We start from the raw sequence: 21860 nt of genomic DNA, 5'->3' as shown, positions 1-21860 counted from the left end.
CAGAGCTGTGGTTGTGTAGCCGTATCTCTGACTCCTCACTCTATCTACTCAGAAAAGTTTTAGCGAACACCTTTCAATTTTTACATCCAGCAGCTAAAATGCAACCTTAGCATTCATTTGGCATCATATGTCTGGCCACATGACTGATTTTAAGTTCAATATTTGTTGTCCTTAAGTATGAAATGCTTCACTGTGTTTACTGCAGTTGGGTGCTTGGATGGTAGAGTAGTGTATTTTCTTGCATCTAGATAATATTACGCTACTGAGAGGTGTGAGACTGAAAAAAAACAGTAAAGTCATAGGCCATAAAACTTAGACAATGAGGTGAGAAGCTAAAATTACCTGTAGAGCTGAAGGGAACTGCAGAGTCAGATGAAAATTCTGTGGATTTATTACAACACGCAACACCTTTCACATTACACTTAGTCAACGGAATCATTGTTAATATAAAAATATTGATCAGTGCAGCTTTAAATGCATTACTACACAGTTGATTTACCCATCTCTGAAAACACACACATTGCCCTTTTTTAGCCTGTAAACATTCAGGATATTAGGAGGAAATCGAAGTCCAGGACTCGAGCACTTGAAAAGCAAAGCCCACAGTAAACCCTGCAGAAGCACTGGCTTGTGTGAAGGCCAGCAGTAAGCTCTGTCTTGCCTCATTATGCTTGCCGTGAGCATGACAGCAGACCAGTCACATCCATATACGCCAGCCCTCCAGGGACAAGATTACATGTAGTCGTCACATTGCCCATTATTCCATGTAGCCATCCAGTTGGATGAAGCAGGGGAAAGTGAGGCAGAGAGAGAGTGGGAGAATGCAGCCACACACATTTTCCATTGCCTTTGAACCTTCATAATGAAACTGACTCCTTGAAGTTTTAATGAAAGCAACAATTTACCATCTCCCTTTTTCTCCCTGGGCTGCTGAGCTTATGTTGCTTAGACTGAATGTCTGAAAAATAAAAAAAATGAAACTGCAGTCTCCTTTAATCTTCTTTATGCTGGCTGCAAGAGGTGCTCTCATGCATTTAAATGGGGCCATCCCATGGACATACATGACAGCAGGGGTATTGACAGAGGCTGCAGGTGAACCATTGCAGTCATATTTCACAGACTAACCAGGCGAGCCAGTGGCCATCGGTTCTGGCCAGCGTCTCCCCGGTCTTATCTCCGATATAGAGCACCACTATTTCTTTCTCCATTGCCTCTGCTCTTCGTACGCATACCCATTACTTGCTTAGAACCTGCCAGTATCCTTTCCCTCCATCTTTTTCCATCCTCTATGTGACCCGGGCCTGTCAGATAGATGGACAGCCCTTTGGCACGGTGCTCCTCACACTGGTGGATGCTTCTGGAAGTGAGATTGAGTGGCACAGTTAAACCTGACCTCACCTGCTTCTCTGAAGGGGAAAAGATGAAGTTGGGTGTGCAAAACAGTGGTAGAGGTTGTGTCAGTGTGTGGCGCGGTGTGTCACAACATGTCATAGTGAGTGTGTGGCCCTGTATAGGTAAATATATGAGCTTGTGACTGCCTGTTAAGACTGTTTTTAACATCTCGCCCTGCTGTGGTTTAATAGAATGCTGTCACCTTCTCCTCAATGTCTCTGCCCCACATTACTCAGGGTCATCTGCTGTGTGTGTGTGTGCATGTTTTTGTGTGTGAACTTTATACCACTCAGCCGTGCCTGTGTTCAGGTCAATCCCACCGCTAGACCTTGATCCTGCTTTTATCACCATGGGCTGGAGAGAGGCAAACATGTGGAGGTGCTACTCAGAGACATAATACTGAGAAGAAAGGGCAAAATATTACCAGAAATTGCTAATTTGGACTTGATGAGACCAGTGTGTGACGGCTCTGGTCTGTGAATGGCTTCCACTTAACTCCATAGGCCCTTGAAGGGGGAGAGAAAACAGCATGAGGAAGAATATTCTTTGTTTTGTGTGCACTCGGTGTGTGTCGGTGGCACAAGGCTGCACTTCAGACGCGAGCTGAGAGATATCTGATTTCAGAGGCTTTCTGATGGCTCGATTGTATGAAGCTCAGCACTGCTTGGGCCCATGTGGATTCCAAATACTTCCTACTGTTCCTTTACTTCTCCGTATTGTAAGCAATCAGAAAAAGAAGTATAGGCCCTCTGATAATAGGATGCATTCTCTATTTAAGGATCAGTTTAAACTGAGAGAAAGAATGTATGAAACCGTTTTATAGCCATTGTTTACTGTATGTCAGGGGTATTTCAGAGAGATTCAAAATTCATTGGCTGACGTGTCATGTGCTTTGCATGGATTACATACTTATGCACATCCTCAGTGTTTTCTAGTGAGTGTACTTGGCTGCTCCTTCTCTCTGCGCCCACTGACCCACCAGATGTCTGGCATGTTATTCAGTTAGACCATATGGTAACCAACGCTGATGCAGTGCTTTACATACCAAGTCTTCTCTGTGGCAGGAGAGTGCTCAACACTTCTCGTGATGCAGCATATGTCTTGTTGGATGTCTTTTTGATGGAAGACTGCTTTTCAAAATGCTGGGGAAGGGACAAGCTTAGGAAGGTGAAAACTGATGCTGGCTGTTTTTAATAAGTGGCAAGGTACCGAATTGTACCACGTAAGTATTTCATCACGAATGATGTGAAAAGTCGTATAAAGACCTCCCAGAAATGTTACTGCCTAACTATACATGATGTCAGAATAGATTTAAAGTTACTTTCTATAAAGTGATTAAAGCTTCTATCTTGATATAGATAGTTTCATTTAGAAGCATACACATGCACTGTAATCAAAACGGAGGCCCTCGGAGACACTAAATACATCTCACTAATGAGGAAAAAAAATGCTTATCACTTATGGAGGAAAAATATTTATGACTCTTCATTACAATATGCTCCTCTCTAATGCATAGGCGTCTCACAGCTACAGAAGAGTGTTGTCGAGTGTGTGCCTCTTCCCGGCACTTTGATGGCGCAGCTACGGATTTGATGGGAAATATTTTTCCCTGGGAGGGTCTTTGAGAGTTGGCACTGGTCGGCTTCTGCAGTGGCCACTGTGGTAAATAACATATGGGCTTGTTATCTCTCCTCTGAGCTAGAAAACACTCTCCCAACACCAGCCACTTGCTCATTAGACTGCTGCTCAAGGCAAAGCACAGAAACAGAAAAGTAAAGAAAGAAAGACACGAGGAGATAGAAAAAGAGTGACAGTGATGAGGCAAGAGTGGAGGAGACTTAATGGCAGCAGACAAAGAGAAAAAGAATAGAAGAAATGCAAGGTAGGACGGATGAGAGACACAGAGGGGCGGAGGTTGTCTGTATGTACCGTATTTGTACTAAATGAACATTTTCATCCAAGTGTGCACATTTGCAAGATAGAGAAAAAGAGTTGATAAAAGAGGAAGTTGAAAGGCAGCAAGAGTGACACCCACAGAGACGCAGGAGAGAAAGCGCGATGGCGAACACACCCCTCCCATCAACCAGCATAGCAGCAGCAGCAACAGCAGCTGTGAGCCCAGTCAGAGGCTGTGTGTGTGTCTGTGTATGTGTGTGTGTAGCACTATGGGGTGGTCTCCAGCTGAGTGTGTCAGGTGCTCTCCACTCTACCAGCTGTTCACAGCTCTTCACACAGCGAGAACCAACAAGCTAGTTGAGAGTCTACAGATCTGGAACCCAATCAACACAAACACAGTGGCAGTGCTTCATTTTTACATTTCACATTTCTGAGCCAATGACACACTGAAAGTTGTGCAAACTATATCTTCGGTATAGATTAATCAATCAATCAATATGACCCCTTTTGCTCATCCTTTACAGTTTATCAGTTGTTTAATAAGCTCCTAGATTTTCATACACTATAGGGCTGAAACTCATGGTTAGTAACACTGTCACAGAATCTGTTACTTGTTCATGTAGGTGCTAAAACATCAGGAAATGGTGAAAAATGTTCATCACAATTTCACAGATCCCTAGGTGGCCTCTTCAAATTGCTTGTTTTGTCCAACTGCATATCTAAAACCTAAATATGTTTTAATAATTTGCAATTATATAAAACAGAGATAATCAGCTATTCCTAATGTAGAAGCTGGAAACAGGGGATGTGTGGCTTCTTGTTGAACATTTTTAACTTAGTCAAGAAATCACAACCTGCCTTTCTCTCTGTCACAAAAGACTTGAAACCTGATCCAATCAATTCTGATTAAACCATATGTGCTTTGGTCTGTATCATTTTACCTTGCTGTGGTGCTATTTACCAACAAGCATTTTGCCTTTAGCACTTGGCCTTACTGAGGAAGGAAATCAACCAACTCATGAAATTCCCTGTGACAGCCTCCATTGGGCTTGTGCTATGTCATGAATGTACTGTTGTATAATGCTCACACAGGCACTAAACTGTTAAAGTGCTTACTGTGTTATGTGGATCAGGAGTAAGGATTGCTGTAAGCTGGTTATTGCAGTATCACATCACAGAGAGCTGCAGGTACATCCATAAAATGGACTGTTGGGTTCTTATCCATTTAAGTCCTATTTAGCTCATTGAGTTAGGTTAGCTCTCTCTCTCTCTCTCTCTCTCTCACACACACACACACACACACACACACAAACGGCAGTGCATCCACATAAACATGCACACCCACTCTCCCCATTATGAGATGCTGTGGCATGGGGAAATGCCGTTGGGGTTAAACAACACAGATGCAGTAGAAAGGTGCAAACACGTCCCCCAGAGCAGTGCTTTACTGGAGACAAAGGTTAGGGGAGAGAGTGGTGAGCTGGGGGGGAAGGGGTAGGTATGGTTACCTGGACTGTGGTGAATCCCAAGGGAGTCCGTGTGGGGGAGAGGGGCAGCCAGTCCAGGCAGCAGTGAAGAGATGTTGCCGTCATAGTGGTCGTCAGGGTTAGTGAGGCACCTCGGTCTTCTCTGTCTAGGAACAAAGAGTGTAGGTGTGAGCTGTGGTTTGGGGTGAGTTCTAAACTAACCTGCCTCTGGCTGTAAGACGTCTCTCCTTATGTGGGTGCTGATAAGGCTTGATGAGCTCCTGGTGTGGGGAATTGGCTACCAGCTGTAGGTGATAATTGCCATGCTGCCCATTCCTCCCCGCCCTCTGCTGTGTGCTTCTAGCCATGGTGCTAACATGGTTGTAGATGCAATGCTGACCAGGTGAATCTCTGCCCTTGGTGCTGGAGGGCTGACAGTGCTTGTATCTCCTCATCACACCCACCCCCCCAAGTATGCACCTGTGGGTGAGAGTCCAGAGGACAAGGCAGAGTGAGCAGAACAAAGAGGATGGGGAGAAGGAGGAGAACAAACTAGGCCTGACCAGAGAGCATGCATCCTTGTCAAGCCATCCACTTTCCCATGGTGCCCTCGACTGATGCTGGACCTGCAGCTGGTAGTCCACTGTAAGGGAGCATGATCAGTAAGAGTGAATTTTCTGCCATACAGATAGTACCTTAGTTGGTGGATGGCCCATGGACAAAGATGTTACTAGGAAGAGGGGAGGACATTACTCTTGGTATGATAACATTAAAAGTAAAGTTAGGCTTGCTTACTGATGGCTTCCTGAAAAACACAAGAGAAAGAGACAGAATGCGTGAGCGAGTTTAGAGCACCAGCAAGAGAGAGAGAAGCAGTGGTCGAGCAAGCTTGAGAGTGAGCAGTGGTAGCAAGAAAGCAGGTGAAGGAGAGAAATAAAATGTTATTATCTGATTGTGTCATGGCAGTTACAAATAAACACGCTCACACCCCCACCCCACCCCACACCTCTGTACAACTCTGCGGAGGTGCACTGCACCTCCCACCTCTCCATCTAGGAACAATGAGTAGACAAAGAGGTGTGAGCTGTGGTTTGAGGTGAAATCTAAACTGACCTGCCTCTGTCTGTTAGAAGCCCATCAAGCCTCCTTATGTGGGTGCTGATGAGGCTTGATGGACTCCTGGTGTGGAGAATTATCGCTACCAGCTGTAAGCGATAATGCTCAAGTAAAAAAGACAGTATGTTGTTGCTTTGAACTAATTAATTAATTAATCCACAAGATACTGTCTTTGTACCAGAGAAAATATGTACCTCTGTTAAGTATAGATAGACAACTATGACTGATTGTTTTTATGGAAAAGATTCAAAATCATTTGTAAAATAGTCATGTGTTCAGTCAAACCACCACAGCTCATATTGATTTAAAAACTTTGATTCTGAATGTAATTTAGTCAGTTTGAAGCTTTAAAAAAAACTTCATTATTAATAATTAAATTATTGATAGGTAAAACTTAATTAATTATGAAAAATAGCAAACTAGCTGAAACAGCAATGAGTGAAACATGGGAAGGGAAAAACGATTTGCACAACACCCTTGACTCTGTCAGGAACCAAAGTTTCGCTGAACCAGCTGTATTGGACAAAATGGCTTTGGAATAAGAAAGAGGAGGTGATGGTGGTTTCACATTTGGGAGAAAATGGGAAGTGGTGGGGTGTAAAAGGCATCTAAACTGAGCTGCATAGGCTTAGGGGTTGGGGGAGGGCTTTGATCTTCAATAACCCTGTCTGGGTTTGTCTGGACAAAGTGGCATAATGAGGAATGGTATTTGGAAGTGGAAGAGCAAAGGGCAGGAAGTGGTATTAAACAGCCAAAGAAATGGAACTTGTGGAGAGATAGGCCGCCATTTCAGCCAAGATTCCCTAACCTTGGATTTAGCTTGTCTAGCCATCTTTGTTTTTTCTCATTATCATGAGCAGTATGATATCGTAAGCCTCTAAATCATCTGATGGCTTGAATGCAAAATCTGCTTTGCCTTTTTGGCAAGCCCTCCACACTTTTGTGAATGCCAAGCTTAAAGCACAAAGCTATTGCTTCTGAGGAGGCAAAGGATTTACGGAGGTACCTCCGTCAGGCCAAGATAAGAATTACAGCTTATATGGAATATATAAACATAGATATTTTTCACAGGGGCTAGAGCTGCCATTATTTGGTTTAATGAAAAAAATACTATCTGTAGCATTTCATCTTCTCTGACCCGCCCTGGCTGCATGTGTAGAGCTTGTTAGCAGAAACTGTTACTGCACCTTTCTACCTTACACCTCGGTTGTTTTCCCTTTTTTAGCGCAAACACCAATTAAATGTTCATGTGATTTATGAGTTGCTGCCCTTGCAGGACCCTCATTGGAAAAACACATCTCAACACAGAAAAACCATCTCCTTAATTAATCACCTCGGTGTCCCCTAATAGAGCGAGGTCTAGATATTAGGAATGGATGGAAATGTGATGGGTCTCAAATGCAGAAAATCCTCCTCCTTCAGAAAAACACAGAGAAAGCTCCGTTTTCCTCCTTCGCTTCCATCGGTGCCTCCAGCAGGCCATTGCATCTGTCTCATATCTGGCACTTCCTTTGAAAGTTTCACAGGCATCTTGGGTTTTTAACGCGCTGCCGCTGCTGATGGCTATGGTTTGGATGGGGGAGAGGTGGTGCCTTCTCCTCTGTCATCACCTCTCTCATCTACTTTCTCTTCTTCTCTCTCCTCATCTGTTTTTTTTTTTTTTTTCACAAGGAGAGCGTAGGGGGAGGACGGGCCCACTGGCATTGCCGGGCCACTTGTGCTTCATCTCCTGCAGCATAACAGCAGCGTCAGCCCACTTCTCAGACCTATGCATTCTCTTTCAATTCTGCTGTGCCAGGCAGAGAAAAATTTGTGTGTGTGTGTGTGTGTGTGTGTGCGTGCGTGTGTGTCCCTGCAGAAAACACACCCTGAGGTCTCAGATCAAACGAGATTGGTGCTCCTTTATATTTTGCATGAGGTGACGTGATGGAACAGGCAAAATGTGTGTTCAAGTGTGTGCGTGTGCAGCTCATGCAATGCAGATGTAGCTTGTCATTATATTGAGTAACACTGTCAACATGAATAATTGAAGGGATCAACGGTGGATATGAACAATGAGTTACACTGTATGGGGACATACTGTCTAAGCTACAGAAAACAAAATGTGTGTTTGTAACTGTACTTGTGTGTATGCATACAGGTGTGTGTGTGTATCACTCAGTAGTAAGAGTATAACCAACGACTCAGCCACAAGGTTTAGTATCAATCTAAAGAGAAACTCTTTATCAACAGTGGCACATTGCAGACATTTAGAGTTGTAGTAAGACGATTACATTTTGCTCCTTCTCTCCTTTTTTAGCTCTTCTTTCCTTCAGCCCTTTTTACTCTTTCAAAAGTCTTTCGGTAAGCCATATTATGTGTAAGGGAGCAAATTTTGTGAAAGAGATATCAAAGATTTCTGTTTTAGCGTGGATGTGCATGCCTCTCCTCTTCCTTTGACCTCAAATGGCTAACTCTAGAGAAGAGGTTAATAGTCTCCTCTTTTCAACCATTGAATAGTGGAGATCCCCTGACTGTCACTCTCTTAGTTTCCGCAAGAACAGATTGCCTTGCTCGGTCAAGGTGCCAATGTGGAGATGCATGCAGGAAAAGGCAAAAACCACATTCATGCGCACTCGAGTATGAACACACATTGGCATCATGAGTGGGCAAGGCACAGCAGGTGCTTGTTTAAGGTTACGTTATTCAATCTCTGAGTTGAGCCACCCCGGTGGCGGACAGCCTGGTTATAATGTTCCTTTTTGGGGCCTTTGGAGAGGAGGTTTTGGGCTGACCTTGTTTTATAGAAAGCAGGTAATTGGCAGTAAAGCTTCCAAGCACTAAAAGCTAAAAGCTAAAGACCTGCGAGTGCTTTCTCCTGATTATCTTCTAATGGTTTCAAATTAGCTGAGCATAATCGCACGCCTCTTCTACACTCAGTGCCACATCACTCCTCCAAATGTCACATTGAGAGCCAGTGGGGGGTAAATGTAAGAGGGAGCAAAAAGAGCCCCAGGGGAAAAATACAAAACATGTAAAATGGTGTACACAGAACTGATGACAGTAGATTTATTGCCATGCCATACTTTAAGGTCTTTTATATAAAAGAATTTTAACTGTGTCTGAGCTCTGCTCATAAAAAAAAGATATAAGGTCAGGGTTATTGTTTCCTATTTTATGTCCATGAAGTCAGATGCACAGTATTTTGTGTTTTAACTAATAGTCTGAAATGGGGCGAAGTGAGAAGAATTTCCCAGTCAAATCCCAAAGCTGTCTTTTTGTTTATTGTTTCCTTTATGTGTCCTAAAGAGTGGAATAGAGTTTGGCGCAGTAATCCTTGAATTGTAATGAACAGTTTAGCTTGAATATAAAGTAATCTGACAGAGTCCAGGTGGGCAAAGTTGCATCATGCATTACCTGCTGCCTTCTCTGCTTCTGTTCAAAGGCTAATTTCATGCTCAATACGCCTGCATCTGAGATGGATCAAGCAAGGCTGTCAGCATGTTTTTGATTTTGCTCACTGAACTAAACCAAATCACTAAATAGAGATATTAAGTTTCTGGTTTTGTGGCATCACAAAGATAAGCACAAGCAGTGCTATGACAAGTTTGTAATTTTCTGGTCTTTAAATGCACTTTATCCGTCTGTTTGGTGTATGTGTACCCAGCAATTTCCCTTAAGTGTTTGGGTCCACTCTCCTCTGTGGTTAACAGAGTTTCACTCTCAACATCAACACCAGGGAGTATGCCTTTGTTTTTGTTTTTTTGTTTGTCTGTTTTCTGTTTTATTTTTGTGGTTGTAACATTTAGGTCAAACTATGTTTACTTGTATTATTACTATGAGTACATAGTGCATTAATTACCCTCCCCCGTGCTGTGCCTTTTGTTCAGTCGTACAAGCCAGTTGTGAAAATGCCAAATTAAATATCTTGATTTTTCTGAACCACATTTAGCATTCACTCGACCTCTTTTTTCATGAAGTTTTTCTTTTTTCCCCACAATGAATTGTCCTATATTTAGACTATGGTGGTCTTTCACATTATGCACACATGTTTTGATGTAAATGAGGTACAAGCAGATGTGGAGAGCAGGTGGGATTGACCATCGTTCATTGTATACAGTCATGTGTATGCATGTATGATGCCAATTACAATTTTTATTTTCTGCAATATCTGCACATGGTAACCTCTGTATGTTCAGGTTTAGGGAACTAGAATATCTACAAGTCCTCCAAATTAAGCAACAAAATACATTGTGTTTACAATGTGTTTATTATTGATCTTAAAACAGTTGATAGGCAGGCTGTAGAAACAATGACATCTTCAAGGCATGTAGATTTATAATCTTTTTTATTGAAAAGTAGGCTATTTCAAATAAAATAACTCCTAAACACAAAGAATTTCCCTCAGCTTTAGGCCAACATATTCTCAGATAAAATAAAACAAAATAAAAACTATTTGCAAACAAACCAAAAAATACATGTAGGCCTGAGGGGATGGGGTAATAATAAATCCAACAAACAATTTTAAACAATTTCTATGACAAAATGGCACGAACAGGAAGGTTAAATGTTATCCTGTTATCCTGTTTTTCATTTCAAGTGTAATGGGGGCTGCATTTAAAAGTAAAATACATTACAGAGAGCTTTAAAAAAAAAAAAAAAAAAGTGCATTCTAAAATAAAGTGGATTGATCATATTAGGCTCTTAGATAGTTTATTTTCTGTGGCTTCAGTTTGGATCATTTTGCTCAAAGGATTTGTGCTTATATGAGACATACGAGACATACACTCTGTCCAGAGCTCTGATGGCCCGGCTTGCTGAACTCTATTCAAAGTTTATTCATATTAAACGTGTTGTGTGTCCAAATTGCACCAAATTTGACACTGCACTTCTTTGGGTCCCCAGCAATATACAACCACCAAGTGTGAAGTAGATTGGATAAATAGTTCTCAAGATATGCAAAGAACAGACAGACAGATAGAGATTCCTCCTTTATAGTTAGATTATTATTAGATCATGTTATTATGATGATTATGATGATTATTATGATAGCCAGTATATTACGCAATAAAGATGAGCATATTAAGGTTATTCAAAAAGGATAGGTCTATTTAAAGAATGATGCTATGCCTTTTGCAACAAACTTAATCAAATACTCACCACCCAGTGTCTGTGGGTATTGAGAGGGGTTCAGAAGGATGTTGAGGCAGTTAAGTAGATCCAGGGAATCTTCAGGGAATCGGTCGTGCAAAGCATCCATTAGATGTTGAAGGTAGCGTGCTCGGGCATTTTTGAATGCCTGAATGGACCGGTCATCTTGGCAATCCGCCTGGAACCTCTCTTCTTCTGGACCTGGGACATGTCGTAACTGTGTTAGTGCTGCAAATGATGTGTGAACCATTGGTTGGATTGTGGCCAGATTGACGTCGTCTTTCTGGAAAACCAGATTCAGTTTGGTCATCACTGGTAGCACATCTGCCAGTGTGTGCGTCAATGAGAGCCAAGATTCTCATGTCCGTTGCTACTTTGGTGAATCCATTCTTTCTCCCAGATTTCTCACAGTTTGAGCACAACATTTTTTATTCCCCATCTATAATGTCGCACCTCAGCCAGGGGAATTTGCATTTCCCTTCAGGCCTGAGCACTCAACATTTTTTGTTTCTTTTCAGCTGGAGCCATGGCATCAGCGGTCTCCGTGAACTCAGACTGTATATCAGACTCATCGTGGTCATTGTCATTAGACCTGCTTGGTTTCAGAAAATACTTTTTTAGGTTTGCTTGTTTAGCCCTGCCTGATCTCTCTCGCTCATTACTTTTTGTTGTTATGGTTATGTTAAAATTAGCCTATTTTAATACAATTCAAATTGTGCTTAGAGTATTGCACATTATGACTGAAGAGATTTAAATTTGATTTAATTTTGTTTTACTTCAACAGATTTTCCCGGTCCAAGTCCAGAAATTACCAGATAACAGAATCTATGATAACAGCGTCTCCACCTTTGCTCCCAATGGACAAAAATAATTATTTCTACGGCCACTAGAGGATCTTGTCACTTAAATTGAAACAAATGTCATTTTGGGGAATTTTCGAAAGGACTGATGTCTCTTAGGAGGACAGTCTAAAAACACCCTTACTTTCCACATCATTACATTCCATGAAATACTATTTCCTGCATTGGTACTGAGTATAATTGTAAGGTGCAGAATCATCCAATATGGACATAATCCCAAGGGACTGTGGGCTGGATTTCCTGCACCACTCAGATGATAATCAGGTGAACAAACACAAATGGAAAACTTGACTATCCAGTTTGCGATTATAACAAGAGAGACAGCAAAACTCTGTACTGTGCTAAAAAATTAATAAGTTATTTAATCCATTATCTATTATTCACAGCTGTTTTTAGACTGCTCAAAAGCTCTTTCTTTTAATTAGTCTGTACCTTAAGATAACATGACAGGTAAATCAGCAGCCTCCAATTTAAAAATGGTGCATTTTAATAATTTCAAGTGCACACTGTCTTGTATTTATTTTTGATGAATGCTTAATAACTGCTTAGAACACACATTTGTATGTGGAGTACCTGCATTGATATCAATCAGTTCCTAATGTGTAGGCCTTAATTGTAGCCACATATAAACACATTATTTTTAGAGATTTCATGCAATAGAATTATTTTAAAGACTTAATCGCATTATAGTCTTGATAAGACTATTTGGCAATAGTAAGTGCACGTAGTAATGAAGGAGGAGTTATTAATCATGCAGAGATACAAGTTTAGTGCTTTCATCGCCTTCCATTTCTCCCTGTGGTGAATAATTTGTCACATAGACTAAGGAAGTGCCTGTGGCTGTGTTAAAGCACAAACCTACAAACACAAACACATTCGTCCCTAATTACTCTTGCTCTCTCTCATTCACTGTCTTTCTCTCGCTCTTTCCTTTCTTTCTTTGAAGTTTGAAATTAGAGTTGAAAGCAAGGTCAGTGTATTTATAAAGTTTTCATCAGAGATTTATTATTTTTAAGGAATTGAAAAACCAAATAGAAGATCATTAACCAGAGAGGACATGATGGGATTTTGTGGGAGGGTGAAACCTGCCTAACCTGAAGAGAAAATACTCCACAGTAGCTTGTGATATTTGGCTGTGAATGGAAATTAATTCCTCTTTAGGGAGTGAAATTAAAACAGAATAAATTAGAAAATAGATTGCAGGTGTAGAGATATGACTGTATATGAAAGTGAGTGTGCACAGTGTGACATTAAATGTAGGAGGTTTTAGCCCGCAGCTATGTATACCATAATTCACCCAAACCCAGCCACAAGGAAAACATTAGCGGGGAGTGCAGAGTATCTCCAAGGAATTCATCCATCCTACAGTTGCAGAGGTAAAGTGCTTTTCAAAGAGCTGCCCTTTCCAGCATTGTTCCTTGAAAGTTGACCTATGACTAAGATTACAATTCATTCCTTTCCTCTGCCCCACCTCCCTCTTCTTTGCTGACAGCTGGAGACCAGGCGCTATGGCCACGAGAGCTGAAATGTCACTCACACTTCTTCCCTTCACTGTTGTCTCCTTTCTTCATCTCCTCTTTTCCACTTTTCTCCCCATCTTTCCTGTTCCCCTCCCTTCCCTCCCATTTATAGAGTTGACAGGGTTATCAGAGTATGAGCAGTTGTTTCCTCCCCGATCCATTTTTATCTATCCTTCCGAGGATTCATTTTCCAGTCACACATCGTACTCAGCCAATCAATATCCCTACTCCCCCCCCCCAACCCCTCCCCGCTTTGGTTGTTTTTGAGGGGGGGGGGGTGAATTGTATTCTTTGTCACCTCAATCGAGTGCCTCTGCCCCGGCGTCCCCTGTTCCATCTCGCCATATCGGGAAAACACATCTTCATTTTGGCTTGGTCATTTGACTACGGCAATAACTCTGCATGACTTCATTTAAAATGCTGTTTGGCACAATTGTGACTGTCTTATCAGTTGTTATTAGAGAGATGGGTTACTTGCGGATGGTGTGTGTGTGTGTGCATGGATTAGTGTGTGTTGGTCTGTGTGTGAGAAAGAGAGAGATGTTAGTTGAGGGGAGGCTCTGATGCTGTACAGAGACAAATCTTCAATAAAAACCTTTCTGGAGAAACAATCTGAAATAGACATACACTGGAATGTTGTTTCTTCGAAAACATGGTCGATATGGAAAAAAACGAGGCAGCTTTATTTCAATTCACTCCTATCAGATTTAAATAGCATATGAATCCCTACATGATGTAGTTCTCACAAGTGGGTTTACAACTTGCTCCTCTTAAATGCATTCAGTATAGATTATTCATTATGTATTTCTGTTAATTAGTCAGCGAGGCAAACCACAAAAAATAATATAAAACCCTCCTGAGTCAAGAAGCTGTACCTGCCAGCACCTACAACAGGAGTACATCTGGAACACATTCTTTATTGTCAGGCCACTGAGTAACTTTAATGGAGCAGTCGGGGTTTAAGTGCCCTGTTTATGGACAAATTGACAACAGTTGTTGAGAGCTTGCATTGTATGTTACTTTCCACACCAGCTTTTTGCAACTAATTGTGCTGCTGACACTTTTAAGCAGGTAACCCATAAGCTTTAATGGTTTACTTCCCAACTCTGCTTTTCATGTGTAAATGATTTGGATTGCCAAATAAATGTGAGACTAATGCGTAGAGACTGGAGCCTGTTATTTTAATCACGGCGGTGAAAGCTTATGGCACGGCCATGCATGTCTGCAGGGTACAGACTCATAACTCTGTGTGCAATCATTTTATCCATAAAGTGACATTTTGGCACATCTTTTTATCTCCAAAATTCACACTTCATCTGAATGGCATCCAGTTTATTCAGTACGTGCTCACCGATTGTAAAGAAAAGCCTCAATATCTACATTTTTTATCTGAACTAAAATTACAAAAATTAATTTCATATTCAACATTTAAAGCTAGGGCGGGAAAAAGACAAAAATATTGCTTTGAATATAATTTAAGTAGATGTATATATAATGTAAAATATACAGTTGTAGATAAAAAGATATATTCAAAGACATAAAGACATATTCAAAAAGACTAAAGCAATACATGTGAGTTATAAGTGTGTTGCTCTCTCCTTCTGTTGTCTGCCTATCATGAACTACAACATATTACAACATGTGTGGCTATTTCTCTATGGAAAGTTGCTCTAGAAACAGATACATGTAACAAACCAGGCTCATAAGTCTACATGTTCATGATAACGTGCACTAGTACAAAATCTCTTGCATATTTTCTTATATTTCAGTGCAGCCAGGGATATTTAAAAATGAAGAAACATATGATGGGGAAAAATGTATTTAGGATTATGTGAGGGATTTCAAAAAAAAAATCAAGTTACAAAATTAATTAGAATTCTGGAGGTGTTGAATATAATAAACAATAATCCCACAAATCAAGAAGTTGATGTAACTGACGGTAACTATAAGCTTACAACAGAATCATAACCAATAAATAACATATGTGACAAATTGATGAACAAACCTTCAGTCACAGTAACTTTAACTCAACTTTAACACCAGTTCAACCATGTCACTGTCCTTTCTTACTTCATCAAGGGTCAACACCTAGAATGTGAAGTATTTACAAAAGCATCATTACCAATAAATGACATAGGTCGCTATAGCAAAAGTGAACTCCTTACAGCTTCTTCACAACCAAACTTGTTGCACATGTGTTGCTTGGTTTGCTATAACAGCACATAAGGAGAGGTTGCAGTCAAGCATGATTACTCATTTCAATATGTTGTTTGACACAGAGGGCTGTATTTTCATGGAGGCACAACGACCAGTGCAAGCAGTGCTCCAACTGTTTGGTATTTTCCTGAGCTTGAAACTCGCTCTGCGCGTCTGTGTGGTGTTTTATTGACCAGCGCAGGTGGGAGGAGAGGCACAGACAGGTGGGACATTCATTCAAATGAAGCAGAGCTAAGACAGTTGTTGTATTTTGGTTGAAATTAGATGTTGCCCCAAAAAACAGACGTTTCAGGACCTTGTCTATTTGTGGCATAACCTCAATCTGCTGCTGCTTTGGTGATTTTATCAACAAGATCAAACTAAATACTTGCTGCAGATGTGCTGCAAAAACTGATTAATGCTTAAAATATGAATAATTTATTTCAGTTAAACACTCTCCAACCAAAATCGGCACAGAAAATAACATTTAATGTCGTTAAAGGAGGAAAGTCGGTAAATTAGTCTGCATTGATCTATAAATGAATGTGGGTGATTCTTACAGTATCTGCTGTCCGCAGCTGTTTATACTGTATGAAAAGCTTCTCCTTCAGTTCATTAAATCCCTGCAGCATCTGAAGCCAGCAGGACTGATATGTTAATAAATCTGAGAAGTGCCGCATCTAAGCGCTGTGCCATTACACACGGCTGTTCACTGTATTTACCTTCATTAAATCGCCTGATGTTACCAGGCTGCTACAGAACAACCACACGCACACACCTCTACACACATCAGACTGGTCGGTTGTAACTTGATTCAGCTTTTTTATGAAGGCGACATCGGGTTAGCAGTTCATCAGCCTCTTTTCCAACTTTCTTTTTAGCAAAAGTTGCATCTCATGTTTTATTCTTGAAACACATTGTGATGCAAACGCTGCTGTGTAGCATTAATTAGTAAACTATGTGACCGTGTACGAGGTGAGATAGATATTATAATTATTGCTGAAATAGCGTCTGTCTGATATCATCACATAAACAGCTTCTCCGAATCAATTTCTTTATTTTTTTTTTTATTTCAATCAAAATTATAGTAACTAACTGATGAAAAAAACTACACCATCTGCCTTTGGCTGCAGATTTGTGGTGATGTGTGTTCATGTCGTGACGCTCTGAACCATCCAGACATTTCCTGAAGAAAAGCTTTCTGTTTGCTGAGCTGTCGTTATCACATTTAACTGCAATTAGCACAACAGTTTCAGAGCTACGAGAGCAGTGATGTGACTGGCTGAGAGAGTATCAAATAATCAGCAAACCCGCTGATCTATATTCACCTTCACTCCTCCCTTTTTGCACATTGCTCTGCTGCACACATATGAACCAAAATAGCGGATGCACATGGAGACGCCCACACTGTCCATGCACCCAAGACCTACCACACTGTGCTTGTCATTGCACTTGTGCAGTTAAAATAGGGCCCAGAGATACAATAATCAGTTCATGCTCAAGCTTCAATTAAAAAGTGGACGCATGTGTTACCTTGGGACTAACAGGGTTAATGGAAGAAAGGCAACATGGGCTAATGTGATGAGCCGATAAAAATTTAGACCTGACATACACACACACACGCACACATTTCTGAAATTAGAATAGTAAATCTAGTTATCACAAGTTTAGAGAAAACTAATTTACACTTCTTCATTTGTCCGCATTATGTGTGTTCACTATTCATCATATTCCCAAGTCATTGATCATTATTTGTAATTCTGGCCGCATATCTGCATATACGATACCTTATCTCAACCAATTCAGCCAGAGTTTATGAAAACACTGATGTATGCCCTCTATATCCTTCATGATTGATTACATCTTAGCTGCTGACTCTCTAAAACAGAGTGTACCTAATTCATCTGAGTTGTTTGTGCCAGAGTAAAGGTTTCTGTCTCGCGCTCCTTCCCTCTAGGTTTCTATTTGTTTGTGTGGGAGTGGGGAGCAGTGGAAGTGAGGAGTAAATGGAGTAGAGGAGTAAGGGGGCAGCTGTGGCTCAGAGATAGAGCAGGTCGTCCACTAATCGGAAAATCGGCAGTTCGATCCCCGGCTCCTCCAGTCCGCATGTCGACGTGTCCTCAGGCAAGATACTGAACCCCAAATTGCTCCCGAAGGCTGTGCCGTCAGTGGGTGTATGTATGTGTGAACGAGCGTTAGAAACTCCTCCTGATGAGCAAGTTGCATGGCAGCCTCCGCCGTCAGTGTGTGAATGTGAGTGTGAAGGGATGACTTATTAACCGCTGCGTTCAGATGAAATATCCGTGTTACTTTGAACATCAATGTCACATACACACGCTTAAAATTATTCCTCATTTCACCTTTAAATTTGGATTCATATATTACAGCTTACTTTTCTGAAAGAACGTGTCTGAACTCAGAATCAGTGCCAAGCTTCTGGTTGGTCCCTATATGACAAGAGGAGCAATCTGTTTTCATGAGCTCAGGTCCCGGGGCAGGAGATTAAATTGCATATTTGGATCCTGGGTTGAGAAAGTTTACTGTAAGTACCTCTGAGGGCTATAGCAGTAGGAAAAATGTTCTCCAAAGCTCTTCTAAACTCTTCCTTTCATGGAAAGAATCAAGGTCAGCTTGTTTTTATGTGTTTAACCTCTGTTTAAAGCCAACAGTTTTTAATGGGAAAGTCTCAGTTATTTTGTGGAGTGAAAATATTTTAGAGAAAGATGAATAAAACATCATTGTTGTCAAGTTAAGTAAAGAGCAAAAATGTCAGTTTCTGACTTTTAGAAGTTGAGAACTCTCAGTAAGGTCGGGATCGAGGGCTGTGTGAGATAAAGCATGCCTTTGATTCTCATAAATAAAATAAAATAAATCCCTAACTTGGATGTTATTTCTCTTGTGTCTCCAGTTCCAGCCAACATCTACAAGATGTCAGAAGACATGATAGTGAACGAGGGCAGCAACGTGACACTCAGCTGTTTGGCCAGTGGCAGGCCGGACCCACTAATCACCTGGCGGCTGCTCAACCCCTCAGGTAAGAATCATCCAATCAGTGCTCATCACCGTGTGTGTCAGTCTAGTTGTCTGTGCAGTGGTGTGCCAGATTCTTTCATCATCTAAATGCCAAATTAGTTGTTTTAAGTGACCTAAAGAATTTAATCAGTTTTAGAGCATAAGCTGTAGTGCATGCTACAGAATATGAAGGCTGAGAGAGAATGAGAGAGAATCAGCAGTATACACTTTACACTGGTGTCAGGATCTCCAATATCCATCGAGGATAAGCTCCATAAATCCATTTAGAAGTCATAAATGCCCTCCCTATAACTTCAGATCTTGGCTCATAATCGTTACACTCAGACTTTTCTTTCAGGATCAAAGTCATCTAGTGGTTGTTGTTTGTACAGTGTGAAACTGCTAAAAGCCAAAGCAGTATGACCTTCTGTAATGCAGATTAGCCAAAACGTAAACAAATAGGCCTTAGGCTAAAGACACAGAGGTGTATCATAGACACTTCAGACCAACTTTAAATTCATCTGGGCCTCCTCCAATTATATACACAACCTCCAGTTTTTTTAAAAGAAAAATATCACGGACCAATGCAATTCTTTGATACATTTAGATACATGTTTAGAATATTATTTACTTTTATGTATTATGTACTTTTTTAGCAGCTAAACTTGTTCAAAAATACATGAGGAGCACAAATGGTAGTAGAAAAGTATGGTAGAAATATGAAGAAACAAATACTGATTTTTTTGTGAAATAAACAGATACAGGAACTAGCTTTGTGTTACACCCCTAGTAAGGATAATGTATATTTAACCATGAGGAGAGTTTTTTATACAGTAGGTCTTCATGTATGATAGCTATGTTGATGTCTGTACATGTCATCCTGTGTGTACAGGTAGCTGCATGGTGTTATGTCTTCATATATGTGCATGCGTCAGAGAGTTGAAATACTGTTTCTTTTGGGATTGAATCCAATTTCAGGAAAAACAATAATGTCTCCAACTGCTGATAAGCTTGTAGTGTGATGGATGGAGATACTCAAGTTGACAGCATCTCAGTTTGATAACAGCCTTGCACTGATTGAAAGCCATTCTGTTTGTGTGTCTTTATCAATTACTGCACCAGTTTTTCAGCACTCCAAACATGTGTCATCAAATACATCTGTTTCCCGCACCAGCAAGCTGAAGCCGTTTTCTCATATGAACTCCGGACAGTGTCCAGAGAATCAGGTCCAGACGTTGTCCGCAGTTGCCCTTTCATACATGTAGCACACAACAGGAGATTATGCCAGATGCCTTCTCACTTACTGGAAATTAAGGCTGTGACGGTAGACTGCGAGGATACGTTGCTTTTGTTTACAGCAAATCAAAGATGGCGGAAGAGGCTACCTACTCATCCATAATGATGACTAGTTTTTTGTGTCGATATCAATACTACATGTATTTGGACGTATCCGCAATATCAACGAGTGTTTGTATTCTTTCGGTTTTGCACCAGTCACATGATAGAAACATCATCAACATGCCCACTTGCTCCCTGTGAGGACAATGACCTGTTTTATTCACACATGGGCTCAATTGGACATTACAGACTTTGTACTAGGGAGCTGGCAATGTAAAGGCCATTTAATGTCCGATCCAAGTGATTCAGACTGTTCAGACAGGAGTTGCTGTTGGTAACGCTGCTTTGTAAGTTTAAACAGCTTTTGTTTTAAGGAAATGGATGGAGATGTGGATATAGAGGCAAGAAAAAAGTAATATTCAATAGTAGATTTTTCAAGATGCGCTGGATTCAGTCTTAAGCATCTTGCACATATAGTTGTGCCTTTTCACACATGCCATGGCACTGAACCAATAACTCACACAGGTGGCTTAATTTTAGAAGGATTAAAAAGTATAGAATAATAACTTTGATAGGTAATTTGTTATTAATATAATGAAGATCAGTTTGTACAGATGGATAAAATTTACAGATAGATAGATTGGCTCTGAGGATGATATGAAGCAGTGGCTGCTGCACTCTCTGTCATCTGTTTTAAAACAGGTTGAATGACATCACGGAACAAGTGAAAACACATTAATAATACTCATACATATTTTACAAAAACTAAGAGGACATTTTTAATAACTAAATGCAGGAATTATAACCCACATAAGTGATTTGATCAGAATATTTTCACAGATTCAGAGAGTTTAAAAAAAACCCATTGACCTACTAATTCATGTAGACTAATTGATAATTTGATGAAAGGCTCTCATTTGAATTTCGAGTCTTCTACGTTTTATTCTGGTGACAGCAGCAGCTTGTTATGTTATTAATTATTCATGACAATTTGGCAGTGCTCCAAAAGACACAATACATTCAATGCAGCATTTTTCAATATTACTGTGTCACCAAGTCGGGTCTCCTCAGCATTTTTGCCTTCAAGTCTCAAGTCAAGTCGAGTCTCACAGCATACAAACACTTCTTGTTTTAGCTTGTTCATATTATCTACGTTACCCTTTATGTGCCTTTTCCTGCACTGTTACTGCTTTCATTCAAAACACAGCTGTACTGGCATTTTCTCTGAAATGTCACTAGGTCTTGAGGTGGGAAATTGGCGGTACAGATTTCCCTGCATATCGATCCCTGCTCCCATTCACACATGACCCCGTGCAGGAAATGTTCCTGAATATTTCAGGGATAGACAGCATGGGTGAAAGGGGCTCTAGTAACTACGCCTCTGCAAGTTCTGTGCATTTGCCTCCATAAGGAAGCTTTTCTTTTCATTATTCACTTTCTCTGTTTTGTTGAGGAAATGGTGGGCAGACCACCTTCAACAACTCTTTATTCTTCACTGAAACATTGTGAATAGCGAAACAGAAACAGTGTGATAGAAGGAAAATCGTGTCAGCATTCTTGCAGGATCGGATCTTGTTAGTCCACACAAGCGCACGTGGCTGCTGAGATGGGGGTTCTACACCATTTGCAAACACTGGCACTGTCATTGTTTTGTTGTTTTGCGAGTGTCTTTCACCACAGAATCCATAAGTCTAACCCAGTTCGAGAGCATGTGTGGGACTGCTGAGAGAGATAATGATGTGTGGCAGCTGGTGGTCTCACTGCTTCACGCCTTTGCTTGCCTGGATGGTAACGTGGCTTCGCTCAGCTAGCGACGCACTTCACTATTTGCTGGGACCACAGATGTTCATGACTCACAGAATGCCAGTCTCTGTGTTGAGTCTGAAGTCTTTGATTCAGAGCCCAAGGCAAGTGTCAATTCTTTAGGGATCAGG

The 21860-nt window shown here is 40.9% G+C and overlaps 1 protein-coding gene and 1 long non-coding RNA gene across 2 annotated transcripts in view; one reads left to right on the top strand and one right to left on the bottom strand.

The window, feature by feature from the left end:
• Window positions 1–21860, top strand: part of lsamp (limbic system associated membrane protein) — a 202328-nt gene that overhangs the window by 145313 nt on the left and 35155 nt on the right. Inside the window, exon 4 of the mRNA XM_067594145.1 lies at window positions 18485–18610. Within this exon, the coding sequence (XP_067450246.1) occupies window positions 18485–18610 (126 nt within the window). The remainder of the gene's footprint in view (window positions 1–18484; window positions 18611–21860) is intronic.
• On the bottom strand, window positions 388–5017 carry LOC137185783 (uncharacterized). The gene is made up of 3 exons (XR_010928908.1): window positions 4797–5017; window positions 1817–1898; window positions 388–1357 (listed from the first exon to the last, which is right to left on the bottom strand). It is a non-coding gene; the product is annotated as an uncharacterized lncRNA (long non-coding RNA).

Source organism: Thunnus thynnus, chromosome 7, assembly GCF_963924715.1.
Source record: "Thunnus thynnus chromosome 7, fThuThy2.1, whole genome shotgun sequence".
NCBI lineage: Eukaryota > Metazoa > Chordata > Actinopteri > Scombriformes > Scombridae > Thunnus > Thunnus thynnus.
This window is presented reverse-complemented; position numbering and strand designations above follow the sequence as displayed.